Here is a 22,339-nt window from a genome sequence, read left to right on the forward strand (position 1 = left end):
TCAATAACTTGAATGAATATTCAATTTTACAGTGATTCCAGCCTTTGGCTGCATTTAAGAACAACTTAAAACTTATTGTAATAGTTGTATTTCAAGATCTTAGCAAAGAAATCTGTCCTGTAAAGCACTTCCAAATGTACTAAAACTCATTTTTAAAGGATTCAAAGGATTTTAAGTTATCGCTTTCCGCTATCGAGAATTTGGCAATTCTACATTAATGTATAAAGGGAGTAAAGAGGAAACTGAAAGCTAAAACACTCACCCTTATGTGTTAAGAAAAAGATAACAAATTAAGAAGAGTTTTGCAATTTAAATGTAATGATATTCAATTCTCTTTTGAGGACCTTGAGACACAAAACTAAGATTGTCAGACTTTATTACATTCATTTCTTCTGTTACAAGAAATTGAACAAGAACTCAAAAACCATACTACAGTATATCGAGCAGTTTAATAATCAGACATGCTAATTTTTCAACAAAGTTTTCTGCATACTCTATTCTGTATAATGTATTTGGTGTGAGCATTTTTTTTTATCAAGTTCATATAGACTTGTATATGTTAAGGCAGGTTTTATGTAAATGCATAGACTCTAAGGTTAACAAATTCATCTAGGAAGAATGCATAGATAATGACATTTATAATAATAATCTATGTTGACACTTTTTTCCAGACTGACACTTTACACTATCAAAAAACATGTCTGTGTTGGTGAAATGCAAATGCCAACCCGTTTCTGTTGTGGTTTTTAAGTTGGCTTAATAATAAAGTCAGTGCATTGCTGAAAATGGTTCTAAAATACATAGTATGCATATATTTTAAGTTGATTTTCATTTAATAAAATGTAAAAATAGAAAGAGGCAGTCAGTGTAAATGGTACTTTTGCAATGACTCAAGACTTTCCTGTTGAAAACTGATTTTACTACTCACTGTGTCTGATACACATTTGATATAAATTGATACACGTGTACACAGACAGTTTTCTGCTGCCTTTTACTCATTGTCGAACAATTGCCAGTAGAAGACGTTTGTAGTCTCCACTTGTATCTCCTTCCACCATGGTATATAGGGTTTTTTGGTACATCTGCATGAAGGCTTCCTTAATCTGCACCAGATCAATCTGTAAGGAAAATCAGGATTTATCAGTCGCATAAGGAGAAACATGCGTCGACTGCAATATCATTTATTTAAAAAAAAAGTATTGTTTTCTGGGGCTAAAAGCAGAGGTTAATTCATACTGAAAAGTGAAAAGAAAAAAAAACTCAGCTGTGGAGCATCTTTTACACACCTTGAGAACACTACAGCTAAAATGTTGTATTGTATTTTTTTCTTTTTACTTTCCAGTATGGAATGAATCTGTTTGCTCCTTTGTAGCTCACATGATACCACTCCCCATTTTGACCTCTAACTGTAAAGTCAGCCCTTTCATCTTACTGTATAATAAATATAAATCACTCAATATTTTATTCCTACCAATTCTTATTTTACAAGAAGATGTTCAATATAAAAATGCAGTAGTTAAACAGATGAATAAGGAGTAAACATTTTCAGAGCTCTTACTAAAGTCCATGTACTGTATAGTTTATCTCTGTGAAGTGAATAAGCAAACACAAAATGCAACCTAAATTATGTGCCCCTTCTAATTGCAGAATTACAGCACATCAAAATGATTTATAATTTGAAAATCATTGTTTAAAAAAAATCAAAATGTTACATAGCATGTTATAAAACATTTTAATATTTTAAGCAACAGTTGAAAGTCCTGATCTTCAAAATAAGACTTTCGGGATTTTCAGTTTTTATAGCAGATCTGTGCTGAAGTGATTACCTGAGTTTTACAGTGCTTTCACAGCTGAGCTACAGAAATAGCTACAGTAGCTAGTGAAAAGACACTACTCTTATACTGCTAAAAATATCACCACCGTCCAGGACAATCATCACTAAACTGTGTAAATGCTTTTTCACAGTTATCAAATAGCGAATGGATTTCAGATTAAATGAATTTCATGTAATGCTTTTAAGGAAGTATTGTTGTAGGCATTCACCTCACTGCGAGTTACAATGATCCTGGTAAGACTGGAGTCATCTGTGCCTGCTCCCTTCATTGACTTATACAGTCTCTCAGCAAAGAAGGCTGGACGATTCAGGGCACACTGAACTGCAGAAAAGACAAAAAACAACCTAAAAATTATTTCCAGAAGGTAATTCAAAAGCAGTTTAATATTTAGGGAATATATATATTAAGGTATCAAGCCTAAAATTACAAAAGCCTCCTTTTCAATGAAACACAGCAGAACATATCTTTATGAATCATTAATAAAAAAGCTTATTTAAAATGTTCTTACCTATTGCAACCAAGCCAGATTCAACATAACCACTGAATTCTTTTTTAATGGCAGTTATTAAGTCATGCTTGCCAATCTGTAAAGTTCAGAAAAAGAGAAACAATTACAGTATGTATCCATTGCTAATTTAGTAGTCATAAAGTACAGTGCTGAATTCATATTGGACATAATAAGGTTTGAAAGAGAAAAGTATTTAGCTCACATAGGCTTATGTTTGTACTGAAAGTATAAAATATTAAATTTACATTTTTTATTAAAATGCTTAAAAAAAATGTAGAGCAAAGTTTTGTAACTGATAACCTTATCAATTCAGAATGATCTCCTTAAAGCCAACATACTAACAACAAGTAATCCTGAAATAATAATGTTTGTTTTTCCCAGCAAAGAAAATCACCCTTTCACAGGTAGAATTTACAAAGTCCCTCATGAAAAATGAGTCATCACTGCATGAGAGTTATAAGGCCATATGAGATATCCTTTCTCATAATAATATTGCATCATATGACTTTTACATTGCAAAATGTAGCAGAAAAATGTAACAATTTATTACGAAGGGTGTCACCTCACATCCTTATAAGAACATTTATTGCCTTTCCATATTTAGGAAGACAAGCATTTTAACTATAAGTACTTTTGTCATGGGCATTCACCCTTCAAAAAGTTCCAAACCTTTAAATTGGCGAACACACTCGGAGGACAATGAAGTGAGTTTGAAATAAAGATCAATATGGCAATACAATCAAGAAACATGTTCCTTCAAAACAACTTCCTGAACATATTGCAAATGTTTTCACTGATGAGGAAGGCCTTATAACTATGAGAGCAACACTGGACATGCGTACCCTGGCATAGGCCTCTACAGTGGCCCTGAGCTGGGGAAAGCTGCGGGTAGCCAGAATCATGTTGAAGGAGGATTCATCTGTCCCCAGTTTGCCCTCCCCTGCTTGGAACAAGCGCTGAGCATCCTCCTGAGCCTTCTGCAGGTTGACTGCATCACTCTCATCCCTGTTCCCCTGCAGACGCATTAACAGCATTCTATTAGTCAGAACTCACTCATACAGCCCCAGGATGGCACAGCTCCACACTTAAGACTTATTTTGGACTCCATTTCATCAGCAGCTTCTGGTCTTGATGACAGAACACACTCTTTAATGTCAAAGTGAAAAAATTCTACAGGTTCTCCTAAATTAATTCTAAATATAAAACGGAAAATACCTGACTGCATAGGTATTCATGCCCATTGAGACAATGTTTGGTAGAGGCACATTTGGCACAAATTACAGCCATACGTCTTCTTGGAAAAGCTTCTCAGCTTTTCACATTACACAAGCTAGTATCTGACAAAGCAAAATCCAAATGTGAAAAAAAGCAATTAAAAACAGAGGGAAGATGACATGACAATTTAAAGAAGTCCTGCTATCCTTTAGTTTTTCTGTTAGTTTGTTACCTACTGTATTGATCCCAGAATTTCATCAAGTCAGTGTTTGAAGTATCAGTTTATCGCTACCTGGGTGATGCAGGCAACTCTTTTCTTGTGTCTAGTGTTGACTAATCCTGTTACTGACTCACACACACTGGAATGCTGAATGAGGTAAGAATTGATCATGATTATTAAAATGTCTTCTCTGCGATTAAATAAATGGATAATTAAAATGTTCTACTTATTACTACTTATCATTCCAACTTAAAAACTTGATTTCCAACAAACACAGACTCAGACTCCTAATTTTAGTCATTATTTGCAGTGGGATTCCCTTGACTCCTACTAAACTAATCAATACCTGGCACATGGAGATGAGCAGCCTCTCAAAGTGCCCGCTGGTATCCTTGCGGATATCCTTCTCTAGGTCTCGACCAAATTCAGAGTTGTAGCACTTGACAATATTCCTGATCTCTTGATTATCTCGGGTGCAGAGAATCTCAATCAGGACCCTCTCCTGGGTCCCAGCTCCCTGAAGGAAAAATATTGGATGTTAACCTATCAGAAATTTACAATGGGACTACTAAGGTCTAAAGCACTCCGTATTTATAATCAAGCATTAAAGAATCTCACACTTAACCAATGTCAAAATGTCAGCAAGTTAAAACAATCTATGACATGTTCTTGTGGCAACAGCAAAACAGGATAATAACTGAGTAGCATGATATTAATAGTTTATTGATTAATTATAATTAGAATTGTTACCAATAATCATAATTATCATTGGTTACCAGAGAATGAAAATACCACAGCTATTGTTAAGAGGGTTCTGCAAGTGTCTTAGTATGTTTGCATTAAAGGAGTTCTGTTAAAAATAATTTAACTGCTTATTATGTTCCGTGTGTACACTAATCTCAATGAAGTAGCAGCCAGAAATGCAAGACCTGTATGGCCTAGGAAAGGGCAAAAAGTCTATCTCTGGGCAGACAAATGTCTGTCATTTGTCTGCTCCACTTTTTGTGCTGGTTAAGTAAAATTAAATTTGTATTCTACATCAAAATCATGTACATTTTTATGTTAATCCATTATCATTTAAATCATCATTAAAAAATATTGTCCATCACTAAACAGAGATAAATTATCTTTGTAATTTTAGTCAGCTCTGCTTTAACTTGTCTTTGTTTCTCCCCAAGTAGTTGTCTATTTGGTTTCGAATTTACCACTGACATTTTACTACAATGTTCTGAGATGGATTACCTGGTCGGAGAGCTGTGATGACAATGGGATCATCAGATATTTCCAGTGAAGCAGGTAGTACTCAATTGTAAATTGTTCACTTGGGATTTAACTTTTCTTAATTGTTTGCAATGTAGCATTTACACAAGGCAAATTGTGCTTAAATGGGTGTGTCTGTGTCACATGAGGGAAAGTATTACAGTAGGTTAGAGGTGGTAGTAACCCTCTTTATATAATTCCTACATTTAGGGTTAAGAATTGTTTTGTTTCTTAATAATTAAGAAGTCTGCTGTGTTTGGATAATCTCTCAGTTGTATTTTGAAACCTCAATAGTTCCTATACCCTTTACCTTATACTTGACTAGAATGGTTTCACAAAGTTTGCTAATTTTGGCCAAACGCTGGGTATTTTCCACAGTTTCATGCTGTATTATTTTATATCGCATAAGATTATATAGTATCTAAAATACACACTAATTAATAATACCGATAAAACAAATAGAATTATTTAAAAAAGTGCTGCAATATTTAAGCATTTGAAACTGGATTGAAGTTTACAAAAAGTTCTTTATTGCCCTGCACATAGAAAAAGCTGAGCTGGAAAAAGCGGAAGTAGTTAAAAAGTTTTCTTTATCATTGTTTATTTAAACCCTATACTATTAAATCCTAAACTATACAGTTTCTGTCATGGCATCACTATTACATAAATGCTGAAATGAATTCAATAAAATTAATTTAGCCAGCTAAACATTCGTAAGAAAATCAAGAACCACCTTCCTTTTATATGAATATTTTTATATGAATACATAAAAAAACAAAATGTTCACTTTAAGCATATTACATTTCAGGCTTCTTTAGAAAGTTAATTGGAGCTGTTTTTCTTGTTTAGCAGGTTTGTGGGTAAAGCAGACAGATTACATAACATAATGTTACAGATAGAGGAATGCTCGTAATTATCTCATTAGGTCAAGGTGCACATTTCTCAAGTGTTTCATACAGCCATTTTCTTTTAAAATAATAAAAGGAAATCAACAGCATTCAAAAAAGCAATTCAACAGAAGTGCTTTAATTTTTTACCCCAACAATCCATTACAGCTCATCAGCAAAAAGCAAAACTAGATTTAGTTTAGTACAATTAGTTGGTAAAAGTATATAATAGATTTAAGCTATCTCCAAAATTAAAAATGCACATTGTGTTGGAATCTAAATGAATACAAAACATTCTTTTAACAACTGCCACTTGCAAGAGCATCTTGCAATTTTAAAGTTTTGATTTTCCTTTTTACATGTTAAGGAATATTGTATTTAAGACCTACTCCTGAAAATAAAATGCTAGGAGAACTGACATTCTAATACCTCCTTATAGTTTAAACAAATGCGCACAAAGCTACGGACATATGATGTCTGTGATCTTTGAACAACCTTTGCTTTTCAGTTTGTTTCATGAGATCTGGAGAATTACTCCTTTTCAGTACATGAGTTTTAGGGAAACCTTCAGTAAATTATTTTTTAAACATTAAAAAAACATCTTTTGGCAGAAAAGACAAAATAACTTTAGAATAACACATTAAATTGTCTTTCCAAGAAACAGACATCATGACAACCTAATGCTGTGGTTTTATTACTGGAGATCCTAAATAATACGCCCATCTGTTTAATCTTTCCCAACAAAAGTCATTACAACAATAAGAATTAAGAGCTTTATTTGCGATTAACTGTGCAATACTGACAGGCACGCACAAATGGCAGAATGCCATATCAGTCAACATCAAGCCTCCGACATTCAAACTGCCAACATTTAATATTACTGAAATATGAAAAGGCATAAAATAATGAAAACTTTCAAATTTAAAATAGTTAATTTGATAGAGAAGGCAAAAAACAAAATTGCCCTTTTCAATCTGAAAGCTATTAAAAAAATGAAAATCCAGTTTTGCCATCTATTTATGTAACAAAAGGTGGCTTAGTTTTGTTTGTATATTGTGTTGAAAAGCTCCAAGGTTCCACACCTCCTTTTTTCCCCAATCACTATGATTCATAAATTCCATGGTAAGCTTCCAATATATCACAAAGAGGGTGTGTCTCAATCAGAAGCCTTGGACTGATGCATACAGCTGCTCTTAGACAACAGTTAAGTATCTTTTTAAAGAATCTAGTGAATGCAGGTTTGCAACAACAAGGATATACCTCCAGGGAAGAAATTTAAAAACAGACTTATTTGGAATATTAACTTTATATTTTATCTTATATAAGTATATTTTAACATATACTTTTTGCAACATCTAAACTAAGTTAGCAAAACTTAGCCCGTCACCTAAACCATAACCTAACAATGTGAGAGCCATGGAAATAATACTTGAAGAAACTTTAAAACTTTAAAAAGTCCTCAAGCACACAGACCGGAATTTATTCAAGTTTTTATCAAGTCAATAGACTAAAGAGTGACTCCCACCAATATTGTCATAGTGTTACCTAGAGCAACCCCATATTATTATTGCTTCAAATAAACAAATTAACAATTTAGTATTATTACTACAAAAAAACAATAAAGCAAAATTTAAAAGTTTAAATACAGTGCATAAATCTGAAGAGCATTTCATACCTTCATTGCATGTCTTAAACTCCAAGCATCATAGTATGTAGTTGGCATGAACAGTGCAAGGATGACTTCTTCCATGTTCCCACTCAGCTCTGACTTCAAATCTTTAATGACATCCTGTAAAGGGGGACAATGTCAGTCTTTATTCTTTCAATTTTTTCAGGCATTTAAAGCCATGCTTGTATCAGACTCACAACATTCACTTTTTTGGCAAATTCTTCTTAAGAAGATTGTATTGATGAACCTCTGCAAATGGGAATTTTACATTGGCTATAACTCTTGCTGTGACTGAATGTGAACTATAGCTCATGGCTAATAACAAAACTGTAAAATGTAACATGATAGAATGTATTGACGTGGCCTAAAAAGTATATAAAAATAAATTGTTATTTGAACCATTTCAAAGCTTCAGTGCTATTTAAAAATGTGAAAAACAGATCCATTACATCCAGAATACAGGTGAACCAAATTTGTATAAGAAGTATTTTCCTTAAAAAGGCTATTAAACTGACACTATAGTTCTATATTACTCATCTGCAAGGTATGATTCATTTACATATTAAATTAAGATTATTTTTCAGAGTAAAGAAAGATATTTAATTAAGCACATAAAAATGAAAAAAGTATAGATTAATCAAAATGGTCAATAAATTCACCTTTAAAGTAAATTAACATGTATCTTAATAACATTTATGCATTAAATACAATAAAAACACTCCTGATTTGTATCTACCAGAAACATTTGTATCTACCAAAATATATATTTATTGTACATCATAGCCACTTCAAATGACTTCCTGATTGTGCATATGATGGGTATGATGATGGGGGGAAAAAACACATAAAAACAGCTTTTCTTTACTTTCTTACCAAAGAAAAAATATACTTTATTATTTTTAGCAATTCAAGTATTGCCTTAAAACTTAGAGAACACTATATATTATTATTCATATTTGCAAGATTATACATTACATTTTGTAGAAATAATCTTTTTTCATAAGAGGAATCAGAAATGAACAGCAAACCCTACAAGAAGTGATCTGAATATTTTGAAAATCATTCTAAACCAGAATGGTTCCTTCACCGCATTCTTCATGCACAGATAGGATAAGTAATGCATTTCCAAGATGTATCTGTACACCACCAACAGTGCTCATTCCTACTCACTTTCCCATACATGGTCTTGAACATTGTCTTGATTTTCTGTCGTTCCTCATTTGTACGACGAGATACAACATCAATAATGGCTTGCTCATCCGTTCCTTGACAAAAGGAAAACTTACACTGCTGTAAAGGCTCAACAATAAAATTAGCATGAATAATTCTCCAAGACAAATTAATATCTTGTCATGAAAATGAGAACAGGATTTAATCAAACTTTCTTTTTAGCAGCTTCAGCTCCTGACAGTGGATGTCGTATAACTTCATTAATTACAATTCTAGGAAACAAATTATAGGAAAGCAGAGTCATTGCTTTCATTTCATCCCAGATTCACAATAGTTAGACTATGAGCAGTTCATAGACATTAATTATAACTAAGTCTTGACTACATAATGTTTAAGTAAGCATGTATATGGTTATTGCTAATCCGATAATCCGTCACTATCCCTAGTGACAAATTTAAATCCTGTATTTAGGTATGCAGACACTTGTCATTTGTGTAATATAATCAGGTAATAGTTTTAATATTAAATTATATAAAACTATTTTTCAAGACTTCAAAGTTATTTAACAGCATAACTTACCAAACCCCTTCATGGCCTTCCGAAGAATAGCTGCGTCTGCCTCAGCATTAAAACCAGGAGTGGGCTTTATAGTGCCCTGGTACACTGGCTTTCCTACCACAGGCAGTGGCTAAAATGGATACCAAAGAATTACTTTTAAATCTAATTGGATATAAAAGAGTTGAAAATGAAACACTGTTTTGTGCCAGTCATACAATGTGTTTCCTTAATGGAAGCAGGGCTCAAACATGCTGTTGACAAATACTTTTTCTTATTAAAAACATAAATAGTAGTGAAGCACCAAATCTTATGCTTTTCCAAAATTATAGGCCACATCTGACTACATTTTAACTTCATTTTCCTCTGAGGCACATGGATTTTGTACATTGCCAATACTGGTGCACTTACTTAATGATTATCAAGGATAAAGAATTGAAAGTTGAATCACGAATTTAGCAAAAATTGTCTATTACATAAAAACCATGAAATGGCGCATTTTTAAAACTGTTTCAACATCTCAACATCTCACAGGACTTGCAAGTGCAGACAATGTACAATATTCAGTATGTCTGTAACATGCATATTAGCAAAGCAATAAAAAGGATAAAGTAAAATAAAGCAGAACAGGTCCGGGATGGTTAGGACCGATGGCCATTCTTTAAACAATACTGTAATTATAAAAAGCTTCAAACCAGTGACCAGTGGCTCATTTTCATTCAAATAAAAACTACATCTTGCCATGTTTATTCCAGTGTTGTACTATACATATTAATCAACTGTTGTGGGCCATCTGATATTCTGAAAATGACTGAAAAATCATTAAGACAAAAAAATCTGATAACAGAAGCAGGATAAAGGAAAAAATCCTCTTATTCCAAAATTATAAAGTTTTTTTTTCCTCAAATTTTCTACACTTTTCTATATGTAACATACAAATGTTACTAGGTTACAAGCTCAAGTACAATATAAGTTGGTTAAGAACTTTCTAAGCAGTGAAAGAGACCTGCTGCTTTTCTTCACTCTTCTGGCTTAAAATAGATTCCCACACCCTTTAAAGCCCATGTTATCCAAGGGTTTGACTCATTTCATTTAAGATGATTTTTTTGTCAGAAGCTACAATGTTTCATGAGGTATGTCGATTAGGTGTTGGCAGCACAAAGCAAATGTCACCCAGGTAAATATAATAAAGATCTTATCTCTCAACAGTCTCCAGTATTTGGATCAGTTTCTAATAGCAAGCAAAGCTTAATTCCATTCCATACATCTGCCGTTTCTTCTAAGAAAATACTGTGTATGTGATACTATTCACGTTTAAAAATGGTATGGCAGAATGATTACCATATATAACTGATTTATTTAATAAAGTTCTGTAAAGTTTTCAGGATACACGGCAAACAGTGTGGATGCAGTAAGGGTTTTAACATAATAACATGCTGTGCCACAGATCATAAAGCAGACGTGAAAAAAAAACTTTAATAAACATATTAAATGTATTATGAATCATTACAATACAAATGATTCTCTGCCATGCAGTCACCTCATCATTAATCCATTGGGGTTCCTCCCAACTACTAAAGCCTGTGTCTTCAAATCCTAACTTATAAGATCAAAACAAACAACAAAACACATATAATGTATATGTAGTAAATGCTAATTCACACAATAAAAATATTAACAAACACCTATCTAATGGGTGGCTTTGTCAGATTGACAAATTCCAGAATTCATTTCTATAAATGATTCCACTTTCAAAAAAATTGCCAGTTATAAAAATTATCATAACACTTAATTCATAATTCATCTCACTAATATGAACTGCATTAATTTCACTGGATGCAGTGAAGATGTTACTTGTAACTTATGTTTAACTTTCTCTTTCCTCTGTGAATATTAAAATGATCCACACTGTTTTTCAGGCTCAGACACTATGGGTCTATTGCAACTAAATGAAAGCAGTATAGTAACAGGGGATGATCCCGTAGTTTGTATGCAGCTCCATACTAGGTGAATATAAATTCCAACGTACTTGGCTCTGGATTAAAAATATCCTCAATTGCAACAAACCTAAAGTAACAGTTGCTGCCCTCTAGAGGATATTAAAGTATGGGAATAAGTTAGTGCCAACCTTGCTATAGATAAGACTAATTATTTAATGCCTTACGAAAATTTGGCATGTCTGTTGCAATCGACCTCATGTGACTACATTATTAGCCTAGGAACTGTGCTGAAAAAGGGTTTCTTTAACAGTGCTGGAGGTACAAGCTCCTGCTACTCCACCCTTACCTGTGGTTGCTGACCTGGCATTGGTCCACCAGGAAATCCACCTGTAATAAAGACATGTCAGCAAAAGAGTTATAAGCCATGTCTGTGGAACAGGGATTCTCATTCATGGCTCATCACAAAAATGTCAAAATAAGACATTTCTCCTTGTGTCACTGACAGTAACACAAGGAGCATACAGTAACCAAGGAGTGCATATATGGCTTGCCTTTTTTTGGAAAAGGTATGCGTTGAGTGGAAAACGGGGAAATTTCTTCCAAGAATCTAAGCATAAGATTGAGTCCTGCTTGCACTGCAAACAAACATTTGGGAGTGACCTACAAAAAAGGTTTGCAGCTGTTGACCTTAAAAACAGTCATGCTTGAAAATGTTTGTGAACACTTCAAGGTTATCATTATTTTAGATATTACAGAGATATTATGTGAATCTGAACTCTTAATGAATATATAAAATGAATATCCTAAATATTTCCCACACATAAAAAGGGATTTGAACTCAGATTATTAGACTGTGATATTTAACAAATCACCAGATATTCTTGGGTGCAAAAGTAAATGTAAAAGTTTCAGTCAATAACTTGTGGCACATCCTTTAGCAGCAATGACTTCACACAGTCGCCTCCTATAACCAATTATCAGTCTGACATCTTGCTGGAGGGATTTTTTTCCCCACTCCTCTTTACAAAACTAAGGATGTTTTGCATGAACAGTCCTCATTAGGTCCTGCCACAGCATTTCAATAGGATTCAGGTCAGGGCTTTGGCTTGGCCATTCCAGTACGCGGAACCTCTTCTTCCTAAGCCATTCTTTAGTGGACTTACTTGAAAGTTTAGGATTGTTGTCTTGTTGAAACATCCACTTTGTGCTCAGCTTGAGTTTTTGAACTGATGGCGTGACATTCTTCTGAAGAATTACTTGATATTTCTCAGAATTCATGACTCCCTCAATGATGTCATGTTGCCCAGGGCCAGAGTAAGAAAAACAGCCCCATACAAGGACACTCCCACCACTATGCTTGATACTAGGGATAAGGTTTTGGTGGTGGTAGGCTGTGTCGGTTCTTCGCAAAACATGTGCCCTCTTTTTGTGCCCAAATAGTTCAATTTTGGACTCATCTGTTCAGAGAACAGACTTCCAGAACTCTTCAGGCTTACCCAGGTGGTCTCTGGCAAACTTCAGATGGGCAGCTTTGTTCTTTTTTGATAGAAGAGGCTTCTTCCTGGTGACCTTTCCATAGATGGCATTTCTGTTCAGGGTTCTTCTTATTGTTGATCTATGCACCACTACTCCAGAGGCAGCTAGGGAGGCTTGTAGATCTCTGGATGTTATTTTAGGATTACCTTTTACCTCTTTTATTATTCTCCTTGTGGCCCTAGGTGAAATTTGTAGGAGGACGTTCACTTCTTGGCAGGGTTGCCATTGTTTTAAATGCCCTCCACTTGTATACTCTTTGCCTAACAGTGGATTTATGGAATCCAAATCTTTTTGAAATGGTTTAACCATTACATAACCTTGTAACCTTGTCCAGACTGATGAGCATCCACTACTTTTTTCCTCAGTTCTGCTGATGTTTCCTTAGTTTGAGGCATGATGCTAGACTCGTAGGAAGAGTAACTGACCTGTTTCTTGCAATTATTTATGTTTGCTCCTCTCTAACACATCATTTCACATCTTCAATTTCATTGGTTATCTCGGTTAATTGGTTAACACCCTGTCATTGACCCATCTGATCCTGCTTTACCTAGATGTAAGTAATAGAACTTGCACTTGCACAATTTCTGTATACTGTGTGTATTATTTTGCTGCATGGACATTTTCTTTCAAAACACTCAAATTGGTGAATAATTATACTTTATTTCAATTAGGAAGTGACAAATTCTGATTAAATATGCATCTTGTGGTTAAAAAAGTAAAAAATCTCAAATTATGCAATGGGTTCACAAACTTTAAGCATGACTGTGGTATACAACATGTCCAAACCCCTTTTTGCTTTCACTTAGTGCTACACTATTGATATTAATAGCACTCACACAAATAATTACTATTTCAATTGCAAGTACAGAGAGCATTCTCACAGCAATGATAAGAAATAAGAATTTAGAAATTATTGAGGCAGAGTGGTGGCTCTGTGGCTAAGGATCTGCGCCTGTGGCTGGAAGGTTGCCGGTTCAAATCCCACGGCCGGCAGAGAGATCCATTGAGCCCTTAATTCCAGCTGCTCCAGGGGCACCGTATAAATGGCTGACCCTGCGCTCTGACCCCAAGCTTCTCTATCCCTGTCTGTGTGCCTGTGTGTCTCATGGGGAGCAAGCTGGGGTATGTGAAAAGACAAATTCCTAATGCAAGAAATTGTATATGGCTAATAAAGTGATCTTATCTTATTAACACGAAGGTATAATAAAAAAAATGAATGAAAACCACAAGCACTGTTATTAATATTGTTTTAGAAAGTACAGGATACAGTAAAAAGAACAGCATGGGTGGACAGAACATACCTGGCTGAGGGGCTGGTCCTCCTCCACCATAAGTCTGGCCTGGAGGCTGGGGGTATCCACCGTACCCAGGGCCTCCAGGGGGAACGCCATACCCAGGGCCTCCTGGAGGGGCTCCATACCCTGGGCCTCCTGGAGGGGCTCCATACCCTGGGCCTCCTGGAGGGGCTCCATACCCTGGGCCTCCCGGCACTGTCAAAGGAAATGTAAACACCAACCTTTAATGTGTCTTAGCAGCTGCATACACAGAATAATGTTTAAATGAGGCCCACATATTCTTAGGCGATTCCAATAAAATGTTCAGGGTCCAAATGACGTGATGGAGCAATAGGTGAATACTTTAGCAGAAACCAAACAAATAATGGAACAGTGTAAACAGATTCCCAGCAGACTAAAATTGCTAAAATGTGACTAAAGCAGATTTAAGCAATGTATCTATATCCTTCTCAATATTATGCCTTCAGGAGGAAAAGAAACAATTTTAAAAGACCATATACTTTCGGCTTTAAAATGCACATACATGTTTGTGTATTAAGGCACCGCTTGTACAGACAGAGCATTCATGTTTCTCCAAAAATTCAACACAAATGTCGTACCTCCGGGGTAAGAGGGATATCCTCCAGCCGCAGGTTGCTGGGGGTATCCACTGGGGGCTGGATACCCTCCTGGGCCGGGGGCTTGTGGGTACCCAGGATATCCAGCTCCTGGCTGCCCCTGAGGATAGGCACCCCCAACACCCATAGGGGCTGTCGGGGGGTAACCCGCTCCTGGGGCACCTGGATACTGTCCTGCGGGTGGATAGGCAGAACCTCCAGCTCCCTGAGGCTACAGAAACAGCAAAACATATAAAGATATACAGTACACAGTCACAGTAATGGTGTATGTCACATTCAGCTGAGGCAATGCGCGGGCGATACCGCATTATTTTCCAGTACGCTGTACGCAGTCTACCGCGAGTTACCGGTAAATACCGCAAGTTACCGGTAAATACCGCTAGCAAAATAATAGTATCCGGAATTTCCGCAAGGTGGAGCTAATAAAGCTCAACCTCTCATGTTTGAGCTGTAGCCATCAAAGTCTTTAACGAAGATATTACTAATAGTATTAATAATAAATGACCTTGGACAAGCTGTAAACTCAAAGTATTGCCCTGGTCCACATTCTTTTTTTCATTGACCGTCTTTGTAAAAGTAACACCACAGCATTTCGCAATCACGCATTTTTTTCCAATCATGCAAAGTACAGTAATTTTTGAGAATCGATTCACCATGCCTTACACATGCTCATAAAAGAGATTGATTTAGGAACATAAACATATTACCGTATGCAAACTGTACTGTATACAGTATGTATATGTATATTTAATGTCTTAACTGTGCCCGTTTAAGTATTGAATATTTATATGGAATTTTACCACTGAAGGGAAATCTTAGTGCCTGAGCATAAAAAGAATAGGAGCATACTGCAACGCGTGTGAAGGCCATAAACTATATTAATTTTGGAACATAAACATACAGTATATGGCTGGTCTCGGTACTTTAAAGAAAACATACACGAAACATGGTTTCATTATGACCAGAATCGGTCTTGAGATATTTTTAACTTGATTTACAGTATTTGAGAGGTATGTCTTGACACCGATACTACGTAAATACTGCTCACGTACTGTATATGTTTCTAGGTTTATATTATGCATTTCATACTGTCAAATTACTTTTGAGCAACTGATAAGAAGCGCGAAACGGTATGCCCAGGGTGTTTTAGTTTCGTTTTGTGCGGGGACTGCTTTAACTATATCGCCGTGGATTGATTAGAGATATCAAGTACATACAAGTCATTTTTTAAATGTTGTAGTTTGTCTTGTAAAAATGTTACGAGAACATCATCTGTCAACAATTACACAGGCTCTGTTTCCATATTGCGGATTTTGGTTACGTAATATTATTTTCTAATTTCACGTTGTGATTATATGATTTGGGCAAACAGAGCCGCAAAGAAGTACATTATGGGTTGTTGTTTTTTTTTGCAGTTTTATCTAGAACAAGCGATGCTTAAACCTTTGTCTGATTCTTGTGAAACTATCCACACGACAGTTACCTACAGTAGGAGTTGTCTTCAGTGATGTCACTGATGGGATGTTTCTAAAAATCCATCCTCTGTAAAATGTCTTCTCTAGTTGTCCTGCATATGTATTCGCTAATGAAGCTGTGTGTTCTGAGCCTGGATCTCTACATTTCTGTATGAACCAGCTTAGAGGGCTAAAGACAGCTTGTGTTTAAATTGAGTGTAAGGTAATTTATGCTTCTAAAGTCATGGTCAGCATTTATTATTGTACTGTGCTGTAAACTTGTTCTGTGCCTAGTCACATTATTTTATAGCGTTTTTATAGCGTTATCAAATCTGGTGGCGCTGTGTGTTAGTTTCCTGACTCCCATGTCACATGGTCTGTGATTGAATCCCATGGAACTATGACTATTTTTTAACAAACATTTCTTCGAAAAAATGAAACGTTTCCCTTGGTCAGAGATTAAATAAAACCTCACTCGCACCAAACAAATTTATATTTCTAAATATCACAACATGATCAAATTTAAGTCTTTTTAATAACAATGAATAGTCACCTATGCGTTACAAAATAAACATTTATATTGATTTGAATCGCGTTTTGATTTAAATCGTAAACGCGTGTTTAAATATATGTGTTTAAAGGCGATATACTGTATAAAAGCGCTGATTCTTATGGAGTGTGTTCCGCCGGGGATTCAAAAAATTTATTTTTTTTAATCGCGTATCTAAGGAAAATTGCAGTATAACTTTGTTCATGCACAAACAGTGGCATGTTACATTATAATTTGGGTGTCTCCCCTTGCCAGAAAGCTCTAAATTGCATTTTGAGTGCGGTTTTTGACTTTTTCTAAATTGCAACCCATAAATAAAGCTGATAAAGCTTAGACTAACTGTATTCTAAACTGTATTACAATGTAAATTGCAAAAATGCACTTGGAATCTGTCCAAGCCCTCCTACAAAAATTATTTAAACTGCGACACTGATCATTCATCTCTAAATAAACTTTATTTTATATAGCGTTTTACGCGAATAGGTAATTAGATTGCTCATAAACCTAATCGCCTTTTCTACATAAACACAGCGTGATTGCTCTCTGAAAATGCTTTTCCTTTATATTTAGGCTCAGATTTCAACTATAGATCGCATTATTATAAACTTTCTTGGAAAAATGTATTTTATGTAAACCATGTTTGCTATTAATTCATTTAGGGCTAAAATACGTTCATTGTCTTCCAATCGAGTCGAGTTGATATTAGAAGCTTGCCACTCCCAGACTGTTACAACAACGCATTAGCATGTTAAAGCGATTTCATTGAGGAGCCCAGCTACCAGTTAACACTGTACTTCCTACTTTGAAAATACCTGTGAAACCGGTTTAATTCGTCACAGCCAGCACTCCTGCAGAGAGGGGGTTGTACTCGTAAAGTAGAAGCAGGCGAGATTTCCAGCGAAAGACACCTCCCCCCCCCCCCCTCAAAAACCCAGTAAGCAGTAATGCTTTATGTTGAAAATTGAGGTGGATTTTGTTTATGATAAAGAGGATAAACTGGGATGGGAGGAGGGTTTGGTTTTGCATAAGGGGCGGGATTATGATAATCGGAGGAATTTGCGAGAGTATAATGGTTTGATATATTTGATTTTGTATTGTGGTCGTTATCTATGTTTTTGGTTGGTATTATGTTTATATGGTTGTTTTTGTTGGTTGCTTGTTATTATGGTTATTAATAATACGATCTATAGTTGAAATCTGAGCCTAAATAAAAAGAAAAAGCAAGTGATTAGGTTTATGAGCAATCTAATTACTTATTCGTTTAAAACGCTATATAAAATAAAGTTTATTATTAATTTGCTGGACAGAGCGGTGAACATTATTATGCATAAGACAAAGATAACGATCCTGATCAGTTTAGAAATCTGTGTATGCTGTAAGGTTTTTACTTCTTAAACTTTTAAAATACACGTTTCGAATAGAAAGAAATCCTCTTCCTGGTACAGTCGCATGAAGAGAGAGGCGAAACAGCCCTACACAGCCCTGTCGCAGTACACAAATATAATCATATCGTTATTAAATTCTTTAGATACGCGATTCCATATTATATTCCCTATTAATCAAATTCTAAAAGTATGCTTGTTGACTCCGGTATCTCTTTAGTTAAAGAGTTCGATGCTTAAAATGTTTAGGGAGAAATGGAATACTGGTGTGTATTTTGTACCAAGTACCAAGACCAGCCATATACAGTACTGTATGTTTATGTTCCAAAATTAATATCGTTTATGGCCTTCACACGCGTTACAGTATGCTCCTATTCTTTTTATGCTCAGCTACCAAGATTTCCCTTCAGTGGTAAAATTCAATATCTACAACGGGCACAGCAAAGACGTTTACTGTAAGTCTTTCTACGACAGACCAACGGACCACGAGTGCCCCTGTTGGTCAACCAATCAAGTACTGCGGTGCCGCGCGTCATCTTGCGTCACAACGCGCGACGCCACCTGCGGTATGTGTCTGTAACGCGCACTTTGAATGGCTGCATCTGTACATGCTGCCTCAAGATTTCTGGAATGATAAGCAAGACACAAGAGAACTGAAAGGTAAGAATTAATGGGGGAACGAGAGAGTGGTTGGGCAATTTTGCCCGGCCAGTGAAGCAAAAAACAAATGGTAGGCTTTTTGCATACAGTATATGGCTTGCTTTTGTTTAAGACATATTTTTTTCTTCAGACACTGTAAGGAAAACTCCATCTATTCATTATCAGAAAGCTGCTAATTCTTAATAAGAGCTGTGTCTGTAATGAAAACAAAATACCAGCCAACCTCATAAGATACATTTGCTTGTTTAGGACATAAGAGTAACCTACAGGATATCCAGGGTAGGAAGGAGGGTATCCTGAGGGAGGATAACCTGGGTATGACATTCTGCAAGAAAAAAAAAAAGCTCATTAGTGTTATGACAGCTACACAAACCAGCAGAACTGTAAAATTGCATTTTTCTCAACATTTAGAGAACATGTACAAAACAAAAAAAAATAATACTTCAAGCTTTAGAAAATACTGTAGTGGCAGCATTTTACACTGAGAATAGAATTTTGTATTTTTTATAGGACCATTCATAAAACCTGTCTATGTTGTGGAACAATAATTACAAATAATTGCCTACAGGACAGACCACTACATAGGGCCTACAGCCCATGCAGAACTGTTTTCAAGTTTATAGACACTCAGAAACAGGTGGTACATGAGCACAACAGTGGAACTGTAACATGATAGCTGTACAACTATCCTGTACTAAACACTACATACAGTACCTTGTTCTCTTTTATTCATAGCCAGGCTCAAAGATAATTATCCTTTTAATGTTAGCTAAACTGGGTCACACGTGTCAAATCAAAACAGAAAATCCCAGCCTCACCGACTTTGCTAAAACATGTATCTGGGAGTTCAGACATGTTTTAAAGCAATCATGAAAATCAATTGATTTTGTGCATGTATTGGTAGTCAAACTAAGTGTTTTGTAAATCTCGAAACTGTAAGAGGTAAAAAGACTTAATGAGTCTAATTAAAAAGTATAATGAGCATCAGAGTAAATAACGTTGAGAAAGGCTCATTACTAGGATGTTTTATAATCAAGAATGTAACGACTAGTAGTATGCAGTAAAATAATCTTTATGTCTTATTTAATATCATATGTACTATGTCATAGCAAACAATCTGAGCAGGCCACTAATAAGAAAATGACACTAAAGGAAACGAAGAAGTTTATGCTGCTTGAAGAAAATTAAAAGTTTGGTCAATTTGCTGTGGTCTCACTGCTCAAAAACGTACAGTAGTTTAATACTAAGCTCAACTGTCCACGATACCGCTATTATAATCCACCTTGGAAACCCTATCAAATATTTTTGTAGTTACAATGCTTTTACTGTCATTTGACAGTTTCCATGTTTTCACTATGCCTTCAATATGCTTTGCTACACCACACCATGCACAGCATGTTAACACCACAAGAAACCACGGGAAAACTATTGTCAAATCACACTAAAACTGGTGTAGCTACAATCTTTCTACGTTCCCAACTTCGTTAGTATCTTCGAGTAGGAGGGGCCCCTTTCTCCTAGAAACATAATTACCAAACAGCACAACAAAGTACTTGCACACAATGGCTGCCAAACCTCGCCCAGACTGGTGCGGAGCTTCAGTAGTAGATTAAGTACTCCCTCAATTTGTAAAACGCTTTGATTTCCTTTAGGATGAAAAGCACTATACAAAATGCAAGGAATGATCACTAAACTAGTCAAACAACCTCAATCAGTGTGCTTTCCTTAAGAAATACGAAAGTACTGACGCTAATAAAACAGCTTGTCTTGAGGTTGCGAAACAATAAAAATGAAACAGAAAATGCAGAACTACGACAAATCTGTAAACCTGTTTTTAACCCGATATTGCCAAAAATTGCACGTCTTTATGCACTAATTCTACTTTTTAATTTGCAATTGGCCACATAGAACAGGGCGTGGTAAAGCCAAGGTTGACTGTTTAAGAGTCTAAACTAAATCAGTGTTTCAAAATGAAATGTAGTTGTGTGCATTACACAGCTAAGAACACGTACTTTCCCCTTGCTTGCGTACTTCGTATGTTTTTGGCCTACTTTCCAAAGTCTTTCCTTCAGAAACTAAACCTTCCGGTAATCTGTCACAAATTAAAAATGGCTTTTTTTACACGCCTCTTGGTTCCGCTTTGGGAAAGAGAACATTACATTAAAGATAGTTGCAGTCTTACGCTAAACGAAGAACATCTATAACAGCGATATAAATATTTTTTAAGGTGAATTATGTTTTAAAATCACGTACCTTTCGGTGTTTGTTGTACTTTCACTTCCTTAAAGCAGTCCTTGTTATCCAAAAGTCCCTAGTCAGTATGGAACCTGGAAGTTAATAGCTGAACTACAGTGAATTTACTTGACTGCTTGACTCATCCGGGCGTGACGTGGAATTAGGGGAGTAACCTTGTGCTGCTGTAGCGCGGTTAAGAAAGGAATTTTACAACACTAAATATCTCACAGATATCCCACTGCGGTCCGACGCTTGATGCGCATGTATACAAAAAAAACTTAAGATAAGGAACTGAAACTGGATCAGTACACTGAATGTTTTTCTTTATTTTTTTATTGTCCGTTCATATTACACTTGTTTCAGACCCCAAAGGCTTAAATACATGATTACTGAAGTTACAATGAAAACTAATTTATTCGTTTCTGCATTGTTGCAAATTGTATTGTATGTAAACAGAATTTTTAAAACGTTTTATCATTTTTGTCAGCCGAAATAGAAAAAAGTACTTACGGACAAAGTTGTAAACAGATCTGCATAAAAAACGAACTAGTTATCTTTTCTACATATCAAGTTTATATTTACATTTTTCTTTATTTTTTATTTACATAGGTATGATTTAAATTGGCATTACATCATATACTTTAGAGTTAACAATGGAACAATACAGATCAAGTAAATCCAGCAATTCAATGGAAGGAAAATTCGAAGATGACAGTCCTTTAGAATGTTGTAGACATTTTCAAATATTATTTTGTTGGTTTCATTTTCATTTTAAGTGGAAATGGGAAATGGGGGGGGGGGGGGGTGTATTAAATGGAAATGCACCCATTTTCTATTGCTTTTAAACACAATTCATAACTGAAACTGTTGGTCTCTTGGCATTAAGGTACTTATATAAAAATATTCAGTGACAACTCTTCATACTCAACTGTGTCCTTGGAATGTCTGATCCTTTGTTTCTAGTTAAAGTGATCCTAGTAGTCTTTGAAGATGCTGGGGTGAGTGATCATCAAAATACTGGTCTATTAGTAAGTGTAGAAACTGGCCCTACTGTAGGACAAGCTAATGAGTTTATGGGCGTGAACTGGGAGTTCCACAGCCTACAGTATGTGTGAACAGAATTTTAAAAAGGATACAGAATAGAGGAGTCTTGAGAAAATGGTGTGAAACTGCTGCCGAGAAACAGGGGTAAGTCTTAAAGCAGGGATAGTATTCCAGGGCATTGCTTTTGCATTAGTTTTTATAACTTCTGTTAAGAATTTAAGTGAAACATGGGACACGATCCACTTCACACCCTGAATATTTTTCATAAAACTTTGTGTGTTAATACTTATAGAACAAAATTAGAAGT

The 22,339-nt window shown here is 35.4% G+C and overlaps 1 protein-coding gene across 2 annotated transcripts; it reads right to left on the bottom strand.

The window, feature by feature from the left end:
* Positions 1 to 362: 362 nt before the first annotated feature.
* On the bottom strand, positions 363 to 21,230 carry LOC148834979 (annexin A7-like). Of its 2 annotated transcripts, XM_088915158.1 has the most exons (14): positions 21,007 to 21,130; positions 19,021 to 19,078; positions 14,690 to 14,918; positions 14,097 to 14,285; positions 11,606 to 11,646; positions 10,860 to 10,919; positions 9,344 to 9,452; positions 8,765 to 8,859; positions 7,601 to 7,714; positions 4,125 to 4,295; positions 3,186 to 3,356; positions 2,344 to 2,419; positions 2,044 to 2,156; positions 363 to 1,118 (listed from the first exon to the last, which is right to left on the bottom strand). In XM_088915158.1, the coding sequence occupies exons 2-14, from the start codon at positions 19,075 to 19,077 to the stop codon at positions 996 to 998; spliced, it is 1,548 nt and encodes a 515-aa protein (XP_088771284.1). In that variant the 5' UTR covers position 19,078; positions 21,007 to 21,130; the 3' UTR covers positions 363 to 995. The 2 variants fall into 2 exon arrangements, with proteins under 2 accessions (XP_088771284.1, XP_088771285.1); XM_088915159.1 differs by lacking the exon at positions 10,860 to 10,919 and having other exon boundaries at positions 21,007 to 21,230.
* Positions 21,231 to 22,339: the final 1,109 nt, after the last annotated feature.

The sequence above is a fragment of the Atractosteus spatula genome, chromosome 5 (genome assembly GCF_055471065.1).
Source record: "Atractosteus spatula isolate fAtrSpa1 chromosome 5, fAtrSpa1.hap1, whole genome shotgun sequence".
NCBI lineage: Eukaryota > Metazoa > Chordata > Actinopteri > Semionotiformes > Lepisosteidae > Atractosteus > Atractosteus spatula.